The sequence below is a fragment of the Saccopteryx leptura genome, chromosome 7 (genome assembly GCF_036850995.1).
Source record: "Saccopteryx leptura isolate mSacLep1 chromosome 7, mSacLep1_pri_phased_curated, whole genome shotgun sequence".
NCBI classification, from domain to species: Eukaryota; Metazoa; Chordata; class Mammalia; order Chiroptera; family Emballonuridae; genus Saccopteryx; species Saccopteryx leptura.
Window position 1 is genome coordinate 108,952,744 of NC_089509.1, and position 21,980 is coordinate 108,974,723.

At 41.1% G+C, this 21,980-nt stretch overlaps 1 protein-coding gene across 1 annotated transcript in view; it reads right to left on the reverse strand.

Annotated features, from left to right (window-relative positions):
• DOCK10 (dedicator of cytokinesis 10) overlaps window positions 1-5,615 on the reverse strand; it is a 263,955-nt gene extending 258,340 nt beyond the window's left edge. Inside the window, exon 1 of the mRNA XM_066344983.1 lies at window positions 5,259-5,615. Coding sequence (XP_066201080.1) covers window positions 5,259-5,393 — 135 coding nt within the window. The 5' untranslated portion in view covers window positions 5,394-5,615. The remainder of the gene's footprint in view (window positions 1-5,258) is intronic.
• Between the last annotated feature and the right edge of the window lie 16,365 nt (window positions 5,616-21,980).

The following is a 21,980-nucleotide window of genomic DNA, read 5'->3' on the forward strand; positions in this document are numbered from 1 at the left end:
CTTTCACCCTCTCTGTTACTCAAAATTTCCTGCTACTCTGACTCACCCAGTCATACTCCTTAAATAAAACTCCAGCTCTCCCAAGGCGACAGCTCTGATGTGTTAGCAGAAAGTAACCTATAGTTTTTTAAATTATTTCTTCTTTTAACATTCTATAAACTATAATATATATATATATACATACAAGTGCACCTATCCTAGGTTTATAGCTTAATGAAATATAGAAAGCTATCTAAATGAATTAATTAGTGTACAAGTACAAATATGCTTCATACATTTTCAAAGAAGGTCTTCTAACACTCACCCCCAAAGTCTCTAATTAATGGCATTACAACTTTGAGGACAATATGGTATGTACTTTCAACCAAAGTAATAAAACATTCCAGTCCTAACGCGAGGAAAATGTTTCTAATTATTTTCTAACTGAGAATCTTGCTTTGCAGGGCTGCCTTGAATGGGGTGTCAGTAAATTACTGAAACTTCACTTGATTCTGAGATTGACCTTGGCATGCATTATGATTCATTTATTTTCTATAAAAAAGTTCCAGATGACTAGGGAGTAAATATCTCTCTTTCCAAAATGTGTGGCTTTTTTCCATAATTGTTCTTTATTATTATTGTTGTTGCTTCTTTTTTTCTTCTTGTCCAAGTGCCCATCATAGATGAGTAGATTAAAAAAGCTGTGGTACATTTACGCAACAGAATACTACTTGGCCATTAAAAAAAGAAAAAGGAAATCTTACTTTTTGAAATAACATGGATGGATAGACCTGGAGATGATTACACTAAGTGAAATAAGCTATCAGAGAAAGAAAATTCCATATGATCTCACTTACATATGGAATCTAATGAACAAAATAAACTGACAATCAAAATAGAAACAGAGGTGTGGACACATGGAACAGACTGACAGCTGTCAAGGGGAGGGGGTTGGGGGCTAGGTGAAAGAAGGTGAGGGATTAGAGAGAGCACTTACATATGTAACACACAGACACAGACAACAGTGTGGAGGTAACCAGAAGGAAAGGGGGTGGAAGTAGGTGGAGCTGGGCAAAGGAGGGGAAAAGAGGGAAGGAAAGACACTTTGCTTGGGTTGATGGGTGCACGACGCAGTGTGTGGATGATGTTTGGTTGAGTTGTACACTTGAAACCTGTATGACTTTGCGAACCAACATCACTCCAATAAACTCTAAAATAAATAAAATAAATAAATAAATAAATAAATAAATAATATATATATATTTAAGTGTAGAACTTGATGATTTAATGCATGTATACATTGTGAAAAAACCACCACAATCAAGTTCAATAACTTATCAACCACCTGCAGTTACCATTGAGTGTCTGTGTTAAGAAGATTTAATAAAAGATAGATCCTCTTGGAAAATTTCAACTATACAATACAGTATTGTCAACTGTTGTCACCACACCATACATTGGATGTCCAGAAGTCAATCACCTTGCATAACTGGCAGTTTGTACACTTTATCTAACATTTCTTCATTTTTCCCTCTCCACTCCCCCAGTCCATCCTAGTAATTACTATTTTACTGTTTGTTAACTTGAGTTTTAACATTGTATAGTCCATATATAAATGAGTTCCTGCAGTATTTGCCTCCTGTGTCTTATTTTGTCTACCATATTTTCCATGTTCACCTACACTGTTGTAACTGGCAGGATTTTCTTCATTTTTAAGATAAATCATATTATTTATATATATACACATACACACATATATAAATGTATGTGTTAACATATACATGTATGTTAATATATATACTCATATATCACCTTTATTTATTCACTCATCCCTCAACATACATTTAGCTTGTTTCCATATCTTGATTATTGTGAACTGTGCTATAAAGAAAATGGCAGTGCAGATATCTCTTCATAACTGCTATTAAGAAGGATATAAAAGTAATGTGGGTCTGACCAAGAGTCTGCTTGCACAGAACCTACTGCAGTGAAATCAAGCTTGCTTCGTCATCTCCCTTTATTTCCTCAGCATCTGCTCGAAAGCTGGTTCCCTAGTCAGTGACCTCACTCAGCATCCTTTGCTCTCTGCTCTCCAAAATCCATACACATTTTGAGACTTTTGTGTGTGTGTGTTTGTGTGTGTATGTGTGTGACAGTAACATATCTATATCTATCTATATCTATATCATCTACAGTGTGTCCGTAAAGTCATGATGCACTTTTGACCAGTCACAGGAAAGCAACAAAAGACGATAGAAATGTGAAATCTGCACCAAATAAAAGGAAAACCCTCCCAGTTCCTGTAGGATGATGTGGCAGCATGTGCACATGCGCAGATGATGATGTAACACTGTGTATACAGCAGAGCAGCCCACAGCCATGCCAGTCGAGATGTGGACGGTACAGAGGAAAGTTCAGTGTGTTCTGTGGCTCGCTAAATTCGAGTCCGTGACCAAAGTGCAACATGAATATCGGCGCATTTATAACGAAGTGCCACCACATAGGAATAACATTACTCAGTGGGATAAGCAGTTAAAGGAAACCGGCAGTTTGGTGGAGAAACCCTGTTCTGGTAGGCCATCAGTCAGTGACGAGTCTGTAGAGGCTATATGGGATAGCTACCTAAGGAGCCCTAAAAAATCTGTGTGTGAGCCCCCATCGAACTGCACTGAATAGGTATGAAACTGGGAGAGTTTTCCTTTTATTTGGTGCAGATTTCACATTTCTATCATCTTTTGTTGCTTTCCTGTGACCAGTCAAAAGTGCACCATGACTTTACAGACACACTGTATATCTATATCTAGATATAAACAGAGACAAAGATATATCTTATTCTCAAAGTCCAAAACTATCTTATTAACCTGACAATATCAACTATTCTTATTGGATAAAAACTGAGTCCTAGCTCTACAACAATCTCTCTGCAACACTCTGGAGCATTCTCGCCCTCAAACAGGGATTTCGGAAAGGGCACTGTACAAATCTAGCCGTGAGAGTTTTCCTCAGCAGAACCTTCTAGCATCTCTCAAATAGTTTTCAATAGATGACAGCTTGTTCCAATCAGGCAATTCTATTTCCCTGTACCAAAGTGGGCTACCCATAATCTTCTTCCGCCATCCAATTAACTTTCTCTCTTGACAACAGGATTTGAAAACTTGAGGTAACAAACATGAAGAGTCTTAAGGGATTGGATCAACTTAAGCTAAGATCAGCCTCCACTGCACAGTCCAGTTACAAGGTTTCAGGTTCAAGACAGCCGTTCTGCCATACACGATCCCTCCAAGGCCGGGTGCCAATGCAGAGGACTCAGCACCAGATAGCATGGAATGCAAAGAGTCTATCTTCTTGCGGCCAAAATCACTGCCAAAACTGCCGGACTAGATGTGTAAGAAGAACCCATGAAATGTCTTGGCAGAAGCTTGTTCAGGAGTGTTGGCCAAGGTGCTGAAGTGAAGGGAGGGAGGCAGGAACACCTTTGTGGATGAATCACCACCCACCAACTCATTTTAAGACCTGGAGCTCATTCATTTTGACAAGGTACCCTAGGATTTCAACTTTGACATGAATTTGGAGAAAGCCATGCGTACATGTGTGAGTGTGTATGTGTGTGTACAAAGGTACTCAGGATACATATTCTTTACAGAAATTCCAGCACCGCAAAATCTCTAGGAAAAACCGTTTATAAACAAAACAACATTTAGAGCTGTTTATTCCAATTGAACACTATTTATTTCTCTGCACCTGTGTATCAGACCATTGCTGACATTTGGCAACATGAGTCAATTGCAAAATAAAGCTATTGCAAAGCAAATGGCAGAGAATGAGAAAGCCACAACTCTGAATGATTATTTGAAAGTAAAGGTTATTTTCCATGCATGCCTAGGAGATATTCTTATTATTTCGTCTTTTACAGGAATTGAACCTTTTCTTCCGCCAAATGCTCTTGTTGGCAGTTTTTCCTTCCTGCCCTGAAAGCGTGCATGCTGACATCAGAACCACGGGCAGCCCCTGCCACAGGGCTGGCTAACAGTTGAATCACCTCTGAGTAACTGCAGGCTGCAACCAGTGGTAAATGAAAGAGAAGGCACCCTGGTTTCCAAGTCCTTTCACAGTGCAATCACCCCCGCCCACCGGCATGGGCATCTGATGCCTCCTCCCTCTGCCAGGCAATTAGCTTCCGTTCTGTTCAACTTTCTGACCTCTGGTTTTAGAGAAAAGTCTTGGCTGTGGGAACAGGCTCTGGGCAGCCCCTGGCTCCCTCCTGATGGGTGACTGGCAAGAGGAACACTTTCTTTGACACTCTTAAAAGAAGCCGTTTAATTCCTAATAATATTTCCTGGCAAAAAGGAAAATGAAACCCACAACGTGGGATCCCGTCCAGCAAAGGCCGGCCAAGAGGGCAGGCAGTGTGGCTGTTGAGCCGGGGTCTTGCTGTAAGGCTGTTTCCTACGGCTTCCCTTTCCCACCAGAATTTTTTTTTTTTTCTCTCCTGACACATCCAGCAGGGAGTGTGACACCTACTGGAATTTATGAACATCTGAAAAGGGACGGATATGATTTGGGCATCAGGCGAGAAGGGCTGGCTTCTGCCCCAGGATTTCCCGCGGAAATCACCCAGCACTTAGAAAGCGTTTCAATGAGGAAGTCACCAGCAAAGCGATCTTGGCGGGACAGCCCCGCGAACGTCTCAGAAAAACACCAGAAACCACTGGGTGCTTCAAGACCCACGTCCCCTGCAGCCCGTTCTCCCTGCGCTTGCTGGAGTAGTATAAAGTGGTCTGTGGATTTTTCCCCGGTGGAGGGAGGGTGATGCGGGGTACCTTTATTTCCCCGATCGTGTTAAGGTGGAACTCCCAGATTCAGTCCCGCGGAGGCCCGAGGACCACTACCTCCCTTCACTGCCCATTAGTCACCGGGCTGACCCGTGGACCGAGGGGTTCGGTTCAGTAGATTCCTTGACTCCTCTGGACCCTCAGAACCTATCTCCCCGCCACGCATTCCTGCAACCTCCCCAACGCCTCCGACTCAGACACAGCCTCTCTCACGCTGCGCTTCTGCTGCCTGCGCAGCTGCGCCTCCGAGGGTCCCAGGTCCCCGAACGCGTCTGGTTCTTACGCGTCGGTGGTGCTGCCTAGCGGAGGTGGCGCAGGGGCACCGGGCAGAGGCGGCGCGGGAGGACAGCGACAGGGGCCAGGAGCGCGCTGGGTGATCGGGGACGGGCTCGGGGTCCCTGGGCGCCGGGGGCGCGCGGGGAGGCGCGGAGGGCGCGCCGCACTCACCCGCTGCTGCTGCTGCTGCTGCTGCCGGCTGCTGACGGCCACGGCGGCCGCCGACGCCGCGCTGTGCCGGAGCTCGGCCGCCTGCCCGGGTCTCAGCAGGCTGCGGGTGAACCTGCGGGTCCGCTCGACAGCCATCGCCGGCCGTGCCGATCCCGCCGCGGGCCCGGGGCGCGCGTCCCGCCGGCCTTCCCAGCGCCAACCTTCTCTCCCCGCAGCCGTTCAGGAAGCGGAACTCGGCGCCTTCCCTCCCTCTTCCTCGCTCTACTCGCTAGAGGCGGGTTTTTCTCTCCTGCAGCCCCACTCCTCCACCCCCTGCTTTCCGCAGAAGCTTCTCGACGACTTTCCAAACTCCGCGCTCCTCCGGCGCGTGCGGCCAACTCGGCGAGCGGCCCCGGCCGGGCGGCAGCGCCTCTGCGACGGAGAGCGCGGGGCGCGCGCGGGGCGGCTCCAGCCTGCGCCACCCCCGGGCTCAGCTGGCCGGCCGGGGCTGTCCCTACCACCCGAGGGACGGCGGACGGCGGGGGAGGGCGCGGGGCGGCGGGCGCGGGGCTCTCGACGGGCCCGCCCACGGCCTGGTCCCCACGTGGAGGGTCCTCCCGGAGCAGGAGGTCTGGCCACATCTACTGATTTGGCCCCTACCTTCTGGGGCTGGCGACTGGGCACGTGCCGGGCTCAGCTGGCCCTTCCACTGGTCGCAAGGGGTCAGAGGTTTCTTCGGGGTCAGAGGCTGGGTCCGCGCGGCATCGTGCACGCCAGCCTTTAGAAGGCTTCTTTGCCCACTGTCCTCACTCTGAACCTTGGAACAAGGTTCCGGATTCATACATGCCTTCAGCCGGTATTCATTAAGCACCTACTATGTGCCAGTTCACACTGTTCTGAAAACCGAGGAGGAGGAGGAGGAGGACTGGTCAACTCTACTTTAAGGCTGTGTGGGGCTGATGAGTTTTGGTGATAGTAGGTGGGAGAAAGCAAATAACTAAAGTCAAATAAAAAAACACAAGTACGTGAACAAGGAGTTTAGATAATAGGAGTTAGAAGTCATGACATCAGGGTCATGTGGTGTAAGAGCTGGAGTCGGGGCAGTGATACTAGTCTCACATCCGTGTGTTTTTCTGTTCCCACTTTGGCCACCCACCCGTCTTCCTTGCACCTTGCCTTCAGCTCTCTGATTCAGGTCTCACAGGAAGTCCCACCCTGAGTCCCACCCAGGGTGGCTGCCCCACTGAGAGGGAGGCTGGGCAGGTGGAAGAGCGGAACTGGCCCCGCCCCAGAATACCAGTCTGGAGAGATGGGGACTCTACTCCAGGTAGTCTGGATTTTTCTTCCTAACTTTTTATAGATCCGTGACCCTGACGTTTTCCCAAAGCAATATATATCATAGTTTTAACACAAGGTCACACTTGAGTATAAAGAATTCTTAAGCTGCTGATAAATGCACATGAGTCAGCTGTCTTCTGTCTGGGATTCAGGTAGCCAGAGATACTGCTTAGACAGTATTTCAGCACATTCTAGAAATCATGTTGGGCAGAGGCTCTGAAAGATTTAGGAGGTGCCATTGAAATATCAGTTGTTCCTACGATACCGTCACATTACTGCACAATGTGGGGACAATGTCATCTTCAAGGGTAAGCAAAGTAGGTGGTTGCCTCTGTGGTGACATTTGAAGATCTCTGTAGAAATAGCTCCCTCCAATCACACCCTCTTCTAACAGGTGTGCCCTATGTTGATCCTCTTCAATATACATTCTGAGAGATAGAGAGGCTACTTTAAGCACTTTTGAATGAATCCGAGCTTCCCAAGAGGAGTTGTCTAGTCTTTGTCCCTGTTTTCAGAACAGTGCCTGGCACAGAGTAGGCATTCTATACATATTGGTTTGTGGATGACTTTCCTGAGGGCTGAGATGGATCCTGCAGTTAGAGGGCTCAGAGTGCCCAAGGCAGGGGCAAATGGGAAGTGGAAAAGAGCCTGACCTGTGGTGGTGCAGTGGATAAAGCATCAATCTGGAACTCTGAGGTAGCAGGTTCGAAACCCTGGGCTTGCCTAGTCAAGGCACATGTGGGAGTTGATGCTTCCTGCATCTCTCCTCCTTCTCTCTCTCTCTCTCTCTCTCTCTCTCTCTCTCTCTCTCTCCTCTCTCTCTCATCTCTAAAATAAATAAATAAATTTTAAAAATAAAGTGGGAAAGAAAGGTGTGCTGGAAGGGAAGTCTGTAGTCATCAAAAATACTTCGCAATGTGTCCTAAGTGTGGCAACTGACTGAGTTGATCCAAATTACTGAGTAATCTACAGAACCCATTCTTCAACCATATCAAGTAACAGAAAGTCAATCGTATTTTTTGTTAAATGAATTTCACTTTTTCCAGCTTCAGGAGGTCACCAGAGCACTGGTGTGAGAATCCTTGATGAACAAGTGCCTATTTTCCATGTCCAAACCGTGAATGATGCTTGTTCCAGGGGTCTCACTGAGAAGGAGGGTGCATGGATGTGATCTTTACCCCTAGGACATTTCGATAAGGATGGCCACTGGGACTGTCCTCAGCCCTCGACAGTCAAAGAGGTTTAAGCTAAGACCCCTTCTGGATGTCAAGGAGGTTTCCATCACACACCACCCCTACCTTCCCGCTCAACAGAGACAGACACTCTTAGCTGCAGATGCATGACTTCGGGTCTGCTCCTTTGGCACTCTGACTCTCTGCTGGTCATGTCTCTCAGTTCTCTGGGAAGACTTGGCTGAGATACTCTGTAAAGGACAAACTATGAATATATCATAGAGACCCTAATATGAACTATGGACTTTGGGTGATTATGATGTGTCAACTGTAACAAATGTATCACTCACTCTGTTTGGGGATGTTGAGGCTGGAGGGCTATGTATATTCCTTTTTATTATGTTCTAAGTTTAAAATTCTCTAAAAAATACAATTGTCTTTTAATAGAACCAAAGAAAACAGTGTAACACAAAAATGAAAAGACAAAGCACTCAATAGAAGAATAGGCAAAGGATGTGAACATATCATTTCTCCAAAGAGATATAAGAATGCCCGGTGTTCAACATCATTGATCAGTAGTTGTGGCAATGTTCAACATGAAACCGAAGTCACAGTGAGCTCCTTTAGTGAGATACTACACCCACGAGGATGGCCATAATGAAAAACATGGAAAATAGCAAGTGTTGAAGAGATATGGAAAAACGGGAAGCCTGGTACATCGGTGGTAAGAATGCAAAATGGCAAAATCTTTTTGAAAAAGATTTGGTAGATCCTCAAATATGAATAAGTTACCACATGACTCAGCAATTCTATTCTTACAGAAATGTTATTCACACAAACATATATTCATACAAAATATATATTCACACAAAAAGTTGTACAAGAATGTTCTCAGCAACATTTTTCTTAATAGCTAAAAATTGGGAACAATCTGAATATTCACTACTTGATAAGTGAACAAACAAAATGTGGTATATCCATACAATGGGTTATATTTTAGAAATTAAAAAAATGAAGTATTGATACATGCTACAACATGGATAAACCTTGAAAACATTTTGCTAAGTGAAAGAAGCTAGTCACAAAAGACCACAAGTCCATGCCTTTTCTATGAAAAGTCCAGAACAGGTAAATCTTGAAAGAGAAAGTAGGTTAGTGGTTTCCCAAGGATTGAGGGGTTGGGGAAAATACAGAGAAAGAGCAAATGGGTACAGGGTTTCTTTTTGGAATGATGAAAATTTTCTAAAATTAATTGTGATGGAAGTTGTACAGGAAACAGATTACTGTTGTTACTCCTGGGAAAGGTTACCTGACAGATGAGGGACAGGAAAGTCTATCTATCTATCTATCTATCTATCTATCTATCTATCTATCTATCTATCTATCTATTCATAATACACATGTATTTCACTATACATTATGTGCTTATTGAATTTTGTGTCACATGTATAATGACCTATTCACAAACGAATAGAAAACACACATTTTCATTTTCAGAGATATCTTTACAGAAACATGTTCATCCTGGTTCCCATTTCTCAGGGAACGACTAATTAATAAAACAAATCTTTCATGGTCTTAATATAGTCAATAATGGTTGAAAACACATGCCATGGACTCCAATTGCCTGGGTTCAAATCCCAGTGTTAATTTTTCCTTAGCAAGTGACTTAACATTTTTAAATCTCAGTTTTTTTATCTAAAAAATCAGGATGCCAACAGATGGCTGTGAGACTGACCTTCTGAGAGGGTTATGGTGTTGTTCAGCCCACTTATTCTGTGCCTCACTGCCTGTAAGACTAGATGGCTCATTAAGAAAGCTCCCTAAATCCACACAACAGGCATTTTTGAATCAGTTAGTGATATCAAATCTTGTTCCATGACCCCAAAGTCAAGATTTCACTATTCTGTATTTTCTAGTAGTTAAAGTGCATAGCCTGCAATCAAGTTTTAATCAAGCTCTTATTATTCTCTTTAGTTGAGTTGGCACGGACCAAGCCATTCAGTCAGAAAAAAATAACACTGCTCAACAGACATTTGTGGAATATCAGCTATGGACAGGAGCTCACCCTAAGCCGTGAAGACATAGTCCCTGCCTCCAAGTAGCTTCATTTGAAATAGAGAAACTGACTTATAAAACATTAGTAGGTGGGGGAAGGGGTTGTTCTTTTGGCTTTAATGTAAAAAAAAATTGATTTTAATATGGAATTTCCAGTCCCTCCCTCCCTTCTTCTGTCCCTTCCTACCTTCATTCCTCCCTTTCTCCCTCTTCTTCTTCAAAGCTCAAGTACTCTCCCTCCTCATTCAAAAGCATCAGTGACTTTCCTAAGATGCAGTAAGCAAGGATTACACCGTCTGAGCTCTATATAACTAGAAACAGGAAGGCATCGATAGCCCTGTCTTGTCATCTTTCCCCATGATTTTTCCCAGGGCTGATTATACTGGTCTTTTGAGTAAAGAAAGGCTTCAGGAAAATTTTCTAACAGTAATAAGTATAAAAGTAAAAACTGTAGTGTCTTTTCCAAAACACTTAAAGGTATAATGATGTGAAAATTTAGTCATTAGACAAGCAGTCTGAAGACTGGGGTGTGAGTTCAGGTCTTGATACTCAGAGATCGTAGAAACTAGGGCTGATACCCCTTGCACTAGTTCCATGGCACTAAGCCACCTTTCCTAGCTGATCCCAAGTCCCATGTACTGTGTGGATTTTATCCTGGGCATAAGCATGTCTCAAGTTTTGACTATTTCAAGTTTGTCTAATATTTATATTACACAATTCACAAAGTATACTCATTATAACATTTGATTCTCAGACAGCTCACCCGAAAAGGCAGATGGGGATGTAATATTGTCTCCACTTTACATATGAAAAGGCTAAGAGAGAATTTAATGGAAATTAGAAGAAAGATTATTTTGTTATTGAGAAATAAAGGAAAGCATAGGAAAAGAAGTCCACAGAAGCAGGTGACTTGCCTCGATACTGTGGTGACTAGAATGGGGTTGGGTAAATTAAAATTATTCTATTTGCCAGTTAAAAATATACAATTCATCTTAATCATCAAAAACAAAATAGAATAGAATTATAAATGAAAATATAGGGAAAATACTCTGCTATCAACATATCTTTGTTCTCTAATAGTAAGAAAAATTTAAATAACTTTGCATCTAGTGGCTTTTTGGCTGAATATTATTTCATAAGATAGATTTTTCTCACCGTGAGAAGAGGATACTAAAAAGCAACAAGAGAGCCATGGCCCGGGAGCTCAGTTGGTTGGAGCATTGACCTGACAAGCCAAGACTGTGAGTTCAGTCCCTGGTCAGGGCACGTACAAGAATCAACCAATAAATGCATAAATAAGTGGAACAACACAGTGATCTCTCTCTCTCTCTCTTTCTCTCCCTTCCTCTTCCTCTCTTTCTAAAAGTAAGTAAATAAAGAGCTACAAGAAAAATACCGTTTGGAAGTAGTGTTATTTATGGGCTCTATTAGTCTTGCCAGGGCCGTTTGACAGCTCTGAGTTGCTCTTGTTGTTTATGGGCAAAGGCATTACATTTGACATGAATTTGTTAGTGTGTTTAGAAGACAGATCACTCCTTGCAAGGAAATTACACTTAAGGTAATACGATTTGAATGGGTAATTCTGCCAGGCTGTATATTTTGTCCACGATCCATATTCAGTGGACCTATCCCTATTAGTCCACAGGATTCCCTGAGGGAGGGCATATCTTACAGAGAGGCACATGGTTGAAGGACAGGAACCCTTCCCATTGGAAACCCGTTTCTGCGTTCTCTATCCTGCTGTGGATCGAATTTGGAGTAGTCTGGACTTGGGAAACGAATGTCCCAGGACCTTTATTTCTCCATCTGTAAAAATGGCGTAGAGGCAGGTTTTGGCTTGATATGAAGAAGGAAATGATAAGTAAATATAGAATGGGAACTTTTCAATTTCTTACACACATAATTAAACTCTATTTACTTTACTCTTCTAAGTATTTCCATTTTCTCCTCCTCTTCTGCAGTATGTTGATGATTCCAGATGCCAGCTATCTTTGACATGTAACAAGATCATAACATAATTCTTTCTTTCTTTTTTATAGAGAGGAGAGAGAGAGAGAGAGAAGGGGGAGGAGCAGGGAGCATCAATTCTCATATGTACCTTGACTGGGCAAGCCCAGGGTTTCAAGTTGGCGACCTTAGTGTTCCAGGTTGATGCTTTAGTCACTGCAACATTACAGGTCAGGCCTCTTTCTTTCTTTTTTTAAAAAGAGAAACATAATTTTGTAATACTTGATTGAGAATTTTGCATCTATATGCATGAGTGAGATTGATCAGCCTTTTTTTTTTTTTTTTTAACTAACCTTATTACATTTTGCCCAGAGATTTTTTTCTAGCTTCTTTTTTTTTTTTTTTGTATTTTTTTCTGAAGCTGGAAACGGGGAGAGACAGTCAGATAGACTCCCGCATGCGCCCGACCGGGATCCACCCGGCACGCCCACCAGGGGGCGACGCTCTGCCGAGACCAGAGCCACTCTAGCGCCTGGGGCAGAGGCCAAGGAGCCATCCCCAGCGCCCGGGCCATCTCTGCTCCAATGGAGCCCCGGCTGCGGGAGGGGAAGAGAGAGACAGAGAGGAAGGGGGGGGGATGGAGAAGCAAATGGGCGCCTCTCCTATGTGCCCTGGCCGGGAATCGAACCTGGGTCCCCCGCACGCCAGGCCGATGCTCTACCGCTGAGCCAACCGGCCAGGGCCTTTTTCTAGCTTCTTAAAATGGACTGGAGATACCTCTGTTCGTCCCCATGACCTAGAGTAATTTAAATTACATTGGGATCATTTATTCCACAGAGGTTGAATAGAATCCAAGTTGAATAGAAACATCTGGTCCCGGTACATTTTTAATGAGAGATCTATAATCACTTACAAATATCTTCTATAGGAATTGGTCTATTCAAGATTTATCATCTTTTAATCCTTAATAACTTATATTATATTTTGCTAAGAGTATCATCAATTTTTTCAGATTTTAGAAATATTTGGGTTAGATTTTTGCACAGAATTAACTTACATATTTCTCTTTATAATGTATTCTTTTTAATTTATCATAAAGATTTTAAACATGCCTTAAAAGTGTCAAAAAGAATACAATCAATACCCATCTAACCCCTGTTATGTCTCATAATTTTAAATTAGAGACATCATGACCTTTCATTTCTAAATAATTCTGCATTTATTTCCAAAATGTAAGAGCATTCTATTAATAATGGGAATATCACTTAACACACTTAACTCAATTAACAATGATCTCTTAATAACTTTTATTACCCAGTTTGTATTCAAATTTTTCCAACTGTTTCCAAATGACTTTTCTTTTATAGCTGATTTGATCAATGTGGAATTTAATTACAGAGGACACATTGATTTGCTTGTCATGTGTCCTTAGTCTTTATTTTTAAACCATTTCCCTCCCTCAGTTTTGATGATGATATTGACTTGTTGAGGGGACTATGTCAGTTGTCCCGTGTGCCTTGTCTCTTCTTACTGACATTTAATTTGTTCCTTTTTATCTAAAGACTTTTCTCATTTTTAATCTTGAATTTTTGCTTCCTCTTTTTTTTTCTCTAATTGGATCCTCAAGGGGGATTACCTATTATATTAGTCTCTTCAAAGAACTGGTTTTGAGTTTAATTAGTTTAACTATGACTTATTGCTATTTTTTTCATTAATAGAGGTTGATACTCTCTTGATCAAGGCAAAAATCCCATATATATTAGAGAAGAAAAATAGCATTTAAAGACATAAAAACTTAAATATTCTTTATGACAAAAAAATTAATCAAAAACCAATAAACAAATTATATAGTTGGGTAAATATTTATAATAAAAATAAAGAAGAAAGGGAAATATCTCTAATATACAAAGATCTTGATTTACAAGAAAAATACCCCAAGTTGGCAAACTTCTAAAAGAGAAACTCTGAATGCAAAAGAGAGAGAGAGAGAGAGAGAGAGAGAGAAGAAAATCTAATCAAATATTTTGTCTTTTTAAAATTGGGTTGTCATTTACTTCCTTTATTGATTTCATTTTATTTTGTCTGTTTCTTCTTCTTTATTGATTTTAACTGAATTTATTGGGGGATAGGTTCAGGGATACAACTTAATAAAGCATCATCTGCACACTGCATCGGGCACCCACTGCCCCCAGCAAAGTTTCTTTCATTGCCATACCCCCCTTTGCCTGCCTGAATCCATCCCCCGTCCTTCTTTTCCTCTGGCTAGCACCACACTGTTGTTTGTGTTTACATATGTGTTTTATATATTTTTTTGGCTTTATTCTTTCACCTTCTATCATCCCCAACCTCCTTCCCCTTGATAGCTGTCAGTCTGTTCCATGTATCCATTCCTGTTTCTACAGTGTGTCCGTAAAGTCATGGTGCACCTTTGACCGGTCATAGGAAAGCAACAAAAGACAATAGAAATGTGAAATCAGCACCAAATAAAAGGAAAACCCTCCCAGTTTCTGTAGGATGATGTGGCAGCATGTGCTCATGTGCAGATGATGATGTAACACCGCGTATATAGCAAAGCAGCCCACGGCCATGCCAGTGGAGATGTGGACTGTACAGAGGAAAGTTCAGTGTGTTCTGTGGCTTGCAAATTCGAATCTGTGACCAAAGTGCAACGTGAATATCGGCACGTTTATAACGAAGTGCCACCGCATAGGAATAACATTACTCAGTGGGATAAGCAGTTGAAGGAAACCGGCAGTTTGGTGGAGAAACCTGTTCTGGTAGGCCATCAGTCAGTGACGAGTCTGTAGAGGCTATATGGATGGCTACCTAAGGAGCCCTAAAAAATCTGTGTGTGAGCCCACATCAAACTGCACTGAATAGGTATGAAACTGGGAGAGTTTTCCTTTTATTTGGTGCAGATTTCACATTTCTATTGTCTTTTATTGCTTTCCTATGACTGGTCAAAAGTGCACCATGACTTTACGGACACACTGTATTTTGTCCATCAGTTCAATTTGGTCATTAGAGTCCATATATAAGTGAGATTATATGGTATTTGTCTCCCTCTTACTGGTTTATTTCACTTAGCTTAATAATCTCCAGGTCCAATCTCTATGCTACACAGAATGTAAGATTTCCTTCCTTTTTTATGGCCATGTAGTATTCCTATGTATAAATGTAGCACAACTTTTTTATTAACTCATCTACTGATGGACACTTGGGCTGTTACCAAATCTTGGTTATTGTAAATAATGCTGCAATGAACACAGAGGGTGCATATAGTCTTTTAAATCAGTATTTCAGGGGTTTTTTTTTAATTTTTTTATTGTTAAGTGAGAGGAGCAGAGACACAGAGACAGACTCCTGCATGTGCCCCGACCAGGATCTACCCAGCAAGGTCCCTAAGGGTGATGATGCTCTGCCCTTCTGGACCTTTGCTCTGTTGCTTGGCAACTGAGCTATTTTTAGATCTTGATGCAAAGCCATGGAGCCATCCCCAGCACCCAGAGTCAACTTGCTCAAACCACCAAGACATAGCTGTAGGAGGTGAAGAGAAAGAGATAGAGAGAGAAAGAAAGAGGGGAGGAGATGTGGAGAAGCAGATCGTTGTTTCTCTGACTGGGAATCGAACCTGGGACTTTCACACTCTGTACCGATGATCTACCACTGAGCCAACTGGCCAGGGCACTATTTCAGTATTCTTAAGATATAATCCCTGAACGGGAATCACAGGGTCAAAGGTAGTTTAATTTTTAATTTTTTGAGGAAATCCTCTACTGTTTTCCACAGTGGCTGTACCAGTCTGCATTTTGCCAGTAGTACACAAGGGTTCCCTTTTCTTTACATCCTCATCAGCACTTGTTTGTTAACTTTAATGAAAGCCATTATGGCAGGTGTATATCAAACTAAAAAGTTTTTGCACAGCAAAAGAAACCATCAACAAATTAAGAGACAACCCACTGAATGGGAGAACATATTTGGAAATGATACATCTGATAAGGGGATAATTTCCAAAATATTTATATATAAAGAACTTACACAACTCAACAACAGGAAGACAAACAATCCACTTAAAAAATGGACAAAGAACAGGAGCATACAGATGGCCTATAGACATATTAAAAAATATTTAAGGTCACTAATTATCAGAGAAATACAAATTAAAACCACAATGAGACATCACCTTTTTTTAAATTTTAAAGTCTAATTTATATATTCTGCATATAAGTCCTTTGTTAACTATTATATATATAATTTGTTTTTTACTATTGCACAATGCTAATAGTGATCAGAAGTCATGACATAATTGTCACTTTCTTCATCTAGTTATGAGAATGTTACACTGAATATCTCTCTAACAAATATTAAGTAATTATTTATTTTTCATAAAAGATAGAAGATGTGTTTGTTTCTTTGTTTTTTTTTTCACTAATAAGCCACCTTACAAAAAACATTAATACTTAGTCTATGCTTGTAAAGTTTTTCAAAACATTAATTCCATCCCCTGACTAGGTAGGCACAAAACATGCTTTGGGTGGATCTAATTCATGTAAAGACACTATTTTATTTCCAGGAAACTTTTCTTTCTAAAACTTTATCTACATTGTCACAGTGCGTTCTCAGGCACGTGGCTGTGGTGTGCACTTGAATTTGCACTAACCCACTTCCTGTGCCTACGCTCTGCTTGCCTACGCTCTTGCTGCAATAGAAGGAAGTGAAATAGAAATAGAACAGCATTGCCCAGAGCTCAGTTTTTGACAAGGAGTAAGGCAGAGAGAGGGAGGGAAGCCATGGGCTCTGGGAGCACATTCTCAAAGCCCACCACAATAACAGTGGATTATAATACTTGAGAATGTCTATTGAAAACCAGTGGGCGTTTGTCCTTCCCCACATGATCATTAATACAACTAGATTTGGATTTTTTATAGCTATATCTTCTAGCAGTTTCTTATGTGTAAGCTTTAAAATGTTTCTCTTCTGTGCTAATCATGAATATAGTCCCCTGTCTCTGTTTATCTGCTAGAGGGACAAAAAGATATGAAATAAGCTATTTTGTAGACATATTAAAAGTAAGGGGAGAGTTATTACACAACTATTCTAAAAATTCTTAATAAAGTTAATGTATTTTTTGTATATTTTTAAAGAGTACCATTAACATCATGACATGCACAAAGCTCTGAGCTCACATGAACAAGAGGCCCGTTTATACCTGTCGTGTGATCTGTCTTCTGTTGAAGAAGTCCTTGGAGGAAGCTACGTGAATGTATATGAGCACGATTCTTGGAGCGCAATAAAAACACTCCACAAAGGCACAAGGTTTTTACTGCCCTTTTCTGCTTTCCTTGGCAACACAGTTTGACCAACAAATATTGATCGGTTTGGTGAAATGTACCCCTAAAGGCCAAACCTGGTGGTTAGTAAGTAAATCTACTTAATAGGCTTTAATTCAGTTGTTGGATATGTACTTTCTGGTTAGACTCACATTTTGGGAGGAGATAAGAGCATCAGAGGCATTTCAGAGACTCAAAGCTGGAAGTGGGCCCTGGCCGGTTGGCTCAGCGGTAGAGCGTCGGCCTGGCGTGCGGGGGACCCAGGTTCGATTCCCGGTAAGGGCACATAGGAGAAGCACCCATTTGCTTCTCCACGCCCCCCCCTCCTTCCTCTCTGTCTCTCTCTTCCCCTCCCGCAGCCAAGGCTCCATTGGAGCAGAGATGGCCCGGGTGCTGGGGATGGCTCCTCGGCCTCTGCTCCAGGCACTAGAGTGGCTCTAGCCCCGGCAGAGGGACGCCCCGGAGGGCAGAGCATCGCCTCCTGGTGGGCAGAGCTTTGCCCCTGGTGGGTGTGCCGGGTGGATCCCGGTCGGGCACATGCGGGAGTCTGTCTGTCTCTCCCCATTTCCAGCTTCAGAAAAATACAAAAAAAAAAAAAAAAAAAAAGCTGGAAGTGGTCACGGAAATTATTAATACACCTATGTCATGTTTGCTTGCTTTTGCTTTTCTTTTTTTATTGTTTATATTGTTGTTTATAGAAGGGGAAGTGAAAACCCAGAAACTAAGGGTTATATCTTTGATCAGCTAGTTAGTGGCAAAACTACTTTGTTCAAGAGTAAGATTGCTCCCCAGATATATTTCTGGTCCAGTGTTTATTCCAACATACCCTTCAGCCAGAAACATGAAAGGGCTAAAAAGGCTGCACATTTTTATTAAGACATATGTTCCAATAGGCTTATTTTTACCTATTTTTTATCTTCGACATGAATTTTTATTTTTTTTATTTTTTTCCCCTTCTTCTTATTTTAGCAGCTTGTTTCAGAGTCATTTCCTTGGCTTCAAATTTCTTCTCTGCTTCTCTCACCTCCAACCATTATTCAAATCACAACTCAAGTCATCTTTTTCTTTGATGCCTTCCCTGACCAGACCAACAGACACGCGTACTGAGTAGTCAGGGGAGGCCAGTGGGGCATGTGTGGAGACATGGGAAGGGACTGTGGGTAGATGAACAGAGTGCCCTAGTGGCATTTTTCTGAGCCACCCCCACCTTGAATAATTTTCATCTTTTTGTGACAGGAATGATGTCATTTCTCTTTGTAGTATCTTAATGTATAATTTTCACCCAAGATACATTTATGGAGTAGCCATTGATGAAATATACATAGTTATGATTGAAATTTGACTACAACAATCTGAAAATATTTCACATTGGGAGCTTATTTTAAGTATGTTAAAGGTAGATAAAGTAATTTCTTCTCTTAATATGCATGAGAAAAAAATTATATCATTCTCATGTATCATGACATAATAAGGTTATAAGTTCTTTGAAAGAAAAATCCTATCTAGTATGTACATTGTTAATTTATTGTAATATTAACAGTGGTAGAATACTGGCGCGATACTCTCTGTCATGCAATGTTTGCTGATAATATATTTAATACCTACTCCCAGTCTTTCTAACTTTATTCTTCTATAATATCGCAGGAATAAAAATAAAGTATCAAAATATATTAGTAAGATTAGCATATTAAAGTGGGGCTTGTATCAAATTCAGATTTTCCATCCTTACTTAAGCAGTAATTAACACCAAAAATAATAGGCATATATAACTTAGTGAGCTTAGTAAGTAACAGCAACCTCATACATTTATAGTATCCATTCTCTCAACAGATGGGTATTATGAGCCAGGCAGTGTCAGGCACTGGAAATAGAAAGCACATGGCATAGATATGCATTCCCTTCTCTTGGAACACACCCTAGTTCAAGGAGAAAGACATCAAAGAAGGAATTACACCATTGATTAGTAGTTACAAGTGTGGCTAGTGTCAGGGAGAATTGTTCAGTGTTAGGAGAGTGTGACGTAATGGGTCTTGGATTGGTCTCCTGTAGAGGTGGGGGTGCCCTCTCTCCCTTATTCTGCTTCTTGGGAGTCAGAAATCAGAGCTTGGCACCATCTTTGGAATAAGTAAATGAAGCTGCCATCCAACTGCAAAAGCAGGTATATGGGAGGACATATTGTTGGCTTTCGGAGTTTAATAATTTTAAGGCGATAGCTGTGCAAAGACTTTTGACAATGAAATGAATAGCTGAAGGCATAATCTAGATATGTACCAATGTGCTTTACAAGTAAAAATGAACAATACTCTAAAATTGATAGTTCATGTATCTCCTTGTCAAATACTAAAAGTTAAGAACGAATACATGGAAAGATGGTTTTGGAATCATCTGTTCTGACCCACTGCGGCTTGAAATCCCATTGAGACAGATGTTGCTATTATATGAAGACATATTTTCAAGATTTTAGAACAACATACCCCAAACCTCTTATTACTTTTCCTCTATGGTTGATTTTTCTCACTGACATTCTAATTTTACAACCGAAAATAATACAAAGGGCAACATTTGTTTTTAAGAAATTATTTGCATCTTTGCTCAACCATGGGATTAGTGATTTCTTGAGATAAAGTACAAGTCATTTCATGGAATCCCAAAGAGTAATGTGCTGTCAATCTCAAAGAGTAGTAAAAGTATGCCTTCAGAAAAAAAAAAACTTACTTGGAAACTTTTATTTTTATAAGTTGATTGGTTTCCCGTAGCTGTTTGACCACAGACTTAATGTGGTTTCCAGTTCTAGCTAAAAACAACACACATTTCTCTTTCTTCAGTTTTGGAGGTTAACCATTCAGGGTCCATTTCAATGGGTTGGAGTCAAGGTGTTGGCAGGACCACACGCCCTGGGCTCCCCCATTGCTGGAGCTGCAGTTCTCGCTGGCCTTTGTCCGTGGCCTCCCTCTTCCATTCCCAAGGCCAGCAATGTAGGTCATCAAAGGTCTCTGCTTTATCTACACATCACTTTTTCCTCTCCCTGGCTGTCTGAAGTCGCCTCTGCCTCTCTCTTATAGAACACTGTGAGAGCCTGACCTGTGGTGGCGTAGTGGATAAAGCCTCGACCTGGAACACAGAGGTTGCTGGTCCAGAACCCTGGGCTTGGCTGGTCAAAGCACATATGGAAGTTGATGCTTCCTGCTCCTCCCCCTTTTTCTCTTTCCTCTCTCTCTCCTTTTTTCTTTCTCTCTCCTCTCTAAAATGAATAAATAAAATCTTTTTAAAAAAATAGAACACCATGAGAACACTTAGGGACCACCCAAGTAATCCAGGATAATCTTCCCATCGCAAGACCCTCTTTGTTTTATAAAGTACAACTCACGGGTCCAGGGGATTAGAACATAGCTATCTTTTGCGTGGGGACTTCTATGGATTATGCTTATGGCTTTGTGTGCAGCCCAAATGCTTCAGTTTTATTTTTTAATTAGACAATATATCCTTAAAGTATTTTCAAATTTTTCTTTGGTTTTATTGAGCTTCTGCATAAGAAGATTCTTCCCCTTGTTTCTACTTGGTGGAAGGCTGACAACTTGTTCACTCCTTTACCAGTTAAATACCAGTGAAAGTCACTAACCATGTTGTCATCTATAAAATGGTACTAATAACTATAGTTGTCATAAACTCCTTCTAGTGGAAGGACAAGCTTTGTAGCTTCTCCTCTCACTGGGGGATATTGGATCCTTTGGTCCAGTAGAGATTTTTTTTATCTATTTGCTTGAGAATATTGAAATTGCTGTATCAAAAATAAAGAAGAATGTGTTGAAATACCCCTGCCAAACCAACATTACACTACTTTCCATTTCTAAGGAATTACATCTATTTCTGGGAAACCACTTTGATTCTATCATTTTATATGTATTTTTGATGTTTCCAATTAAGACTGTGAATTAAAATAAAATTATTTTCCTGGAATAGGTAATTAGTAAAGGAAACTGTACAGAGATGACAGTGGTTTAGAACTCATCAAAAAAGCTAAGTCGAGCTTCAGTTTTTCCTTCAAATATGTATCATTTGAGACGCATTCAATTTAAGACACAGAAAATCAAACTCAAATTTGCAAAAATAATAAAAAGGATTTTTATTTTTTGGTTGTAGGTTTGCTTTAATGATATTATATAGGATCCAGGCTCTTTCTGCTTCTATGCTCTGCTTTCTCCACCATTTTCCTTTTATGGACAAATTCCAGCTACTCAAGGACACTACTAAAGTAGAGAAGAGCTGCACAGAATTGCCTCTCACTAGCTGGTACAAAGCCAACACCAGGACACCATCTGGTGAGTCCACAGGTAAGAATTCAAGCATCTATGGGTTCGTTCATCTGTTTATATAGGTCAGTAGCCATCCAGTGATTTTTATCTATACTTTTACTTTAAATTTAAGAAGGAGTAGAAATTCTGGGTCGTGATAAAATGGAAATGAGGGTAATTTCTTTTTCTCTCTTTCTAAAAGAGTGTCTGGGTTAAGTTTATATTTGCATACATCATGGACAGAAGAAAAATTACGTCAGAGATCCACTAATATGACCTCAAATTGATTGGCAGTTGGTGCAAAAATTGGCGCTACATTTCCTAAATGTGTCTCCATGTCCAAATAGTGAATTTACAACAAAGCTTTGAAGCCATTCATTGCTGCTGTTCGAATCTATTTTTAAAACACTGACAGGCTTTAAAACATTTCTGACTTATCCAGGTGTCTCCATTTTTCTACCCATTACTGCACTCTACCAATTTTGTTATTCCTCTCAGGAGTATTGAAAGATAAGCTATGTAATGGTTCAAGGGGGTAGTCGCTATGTCCTTTGTGTTTAAGGTCAGGTGTGTTAGTTATTTATTGCTATGTAAAACACTACCCCC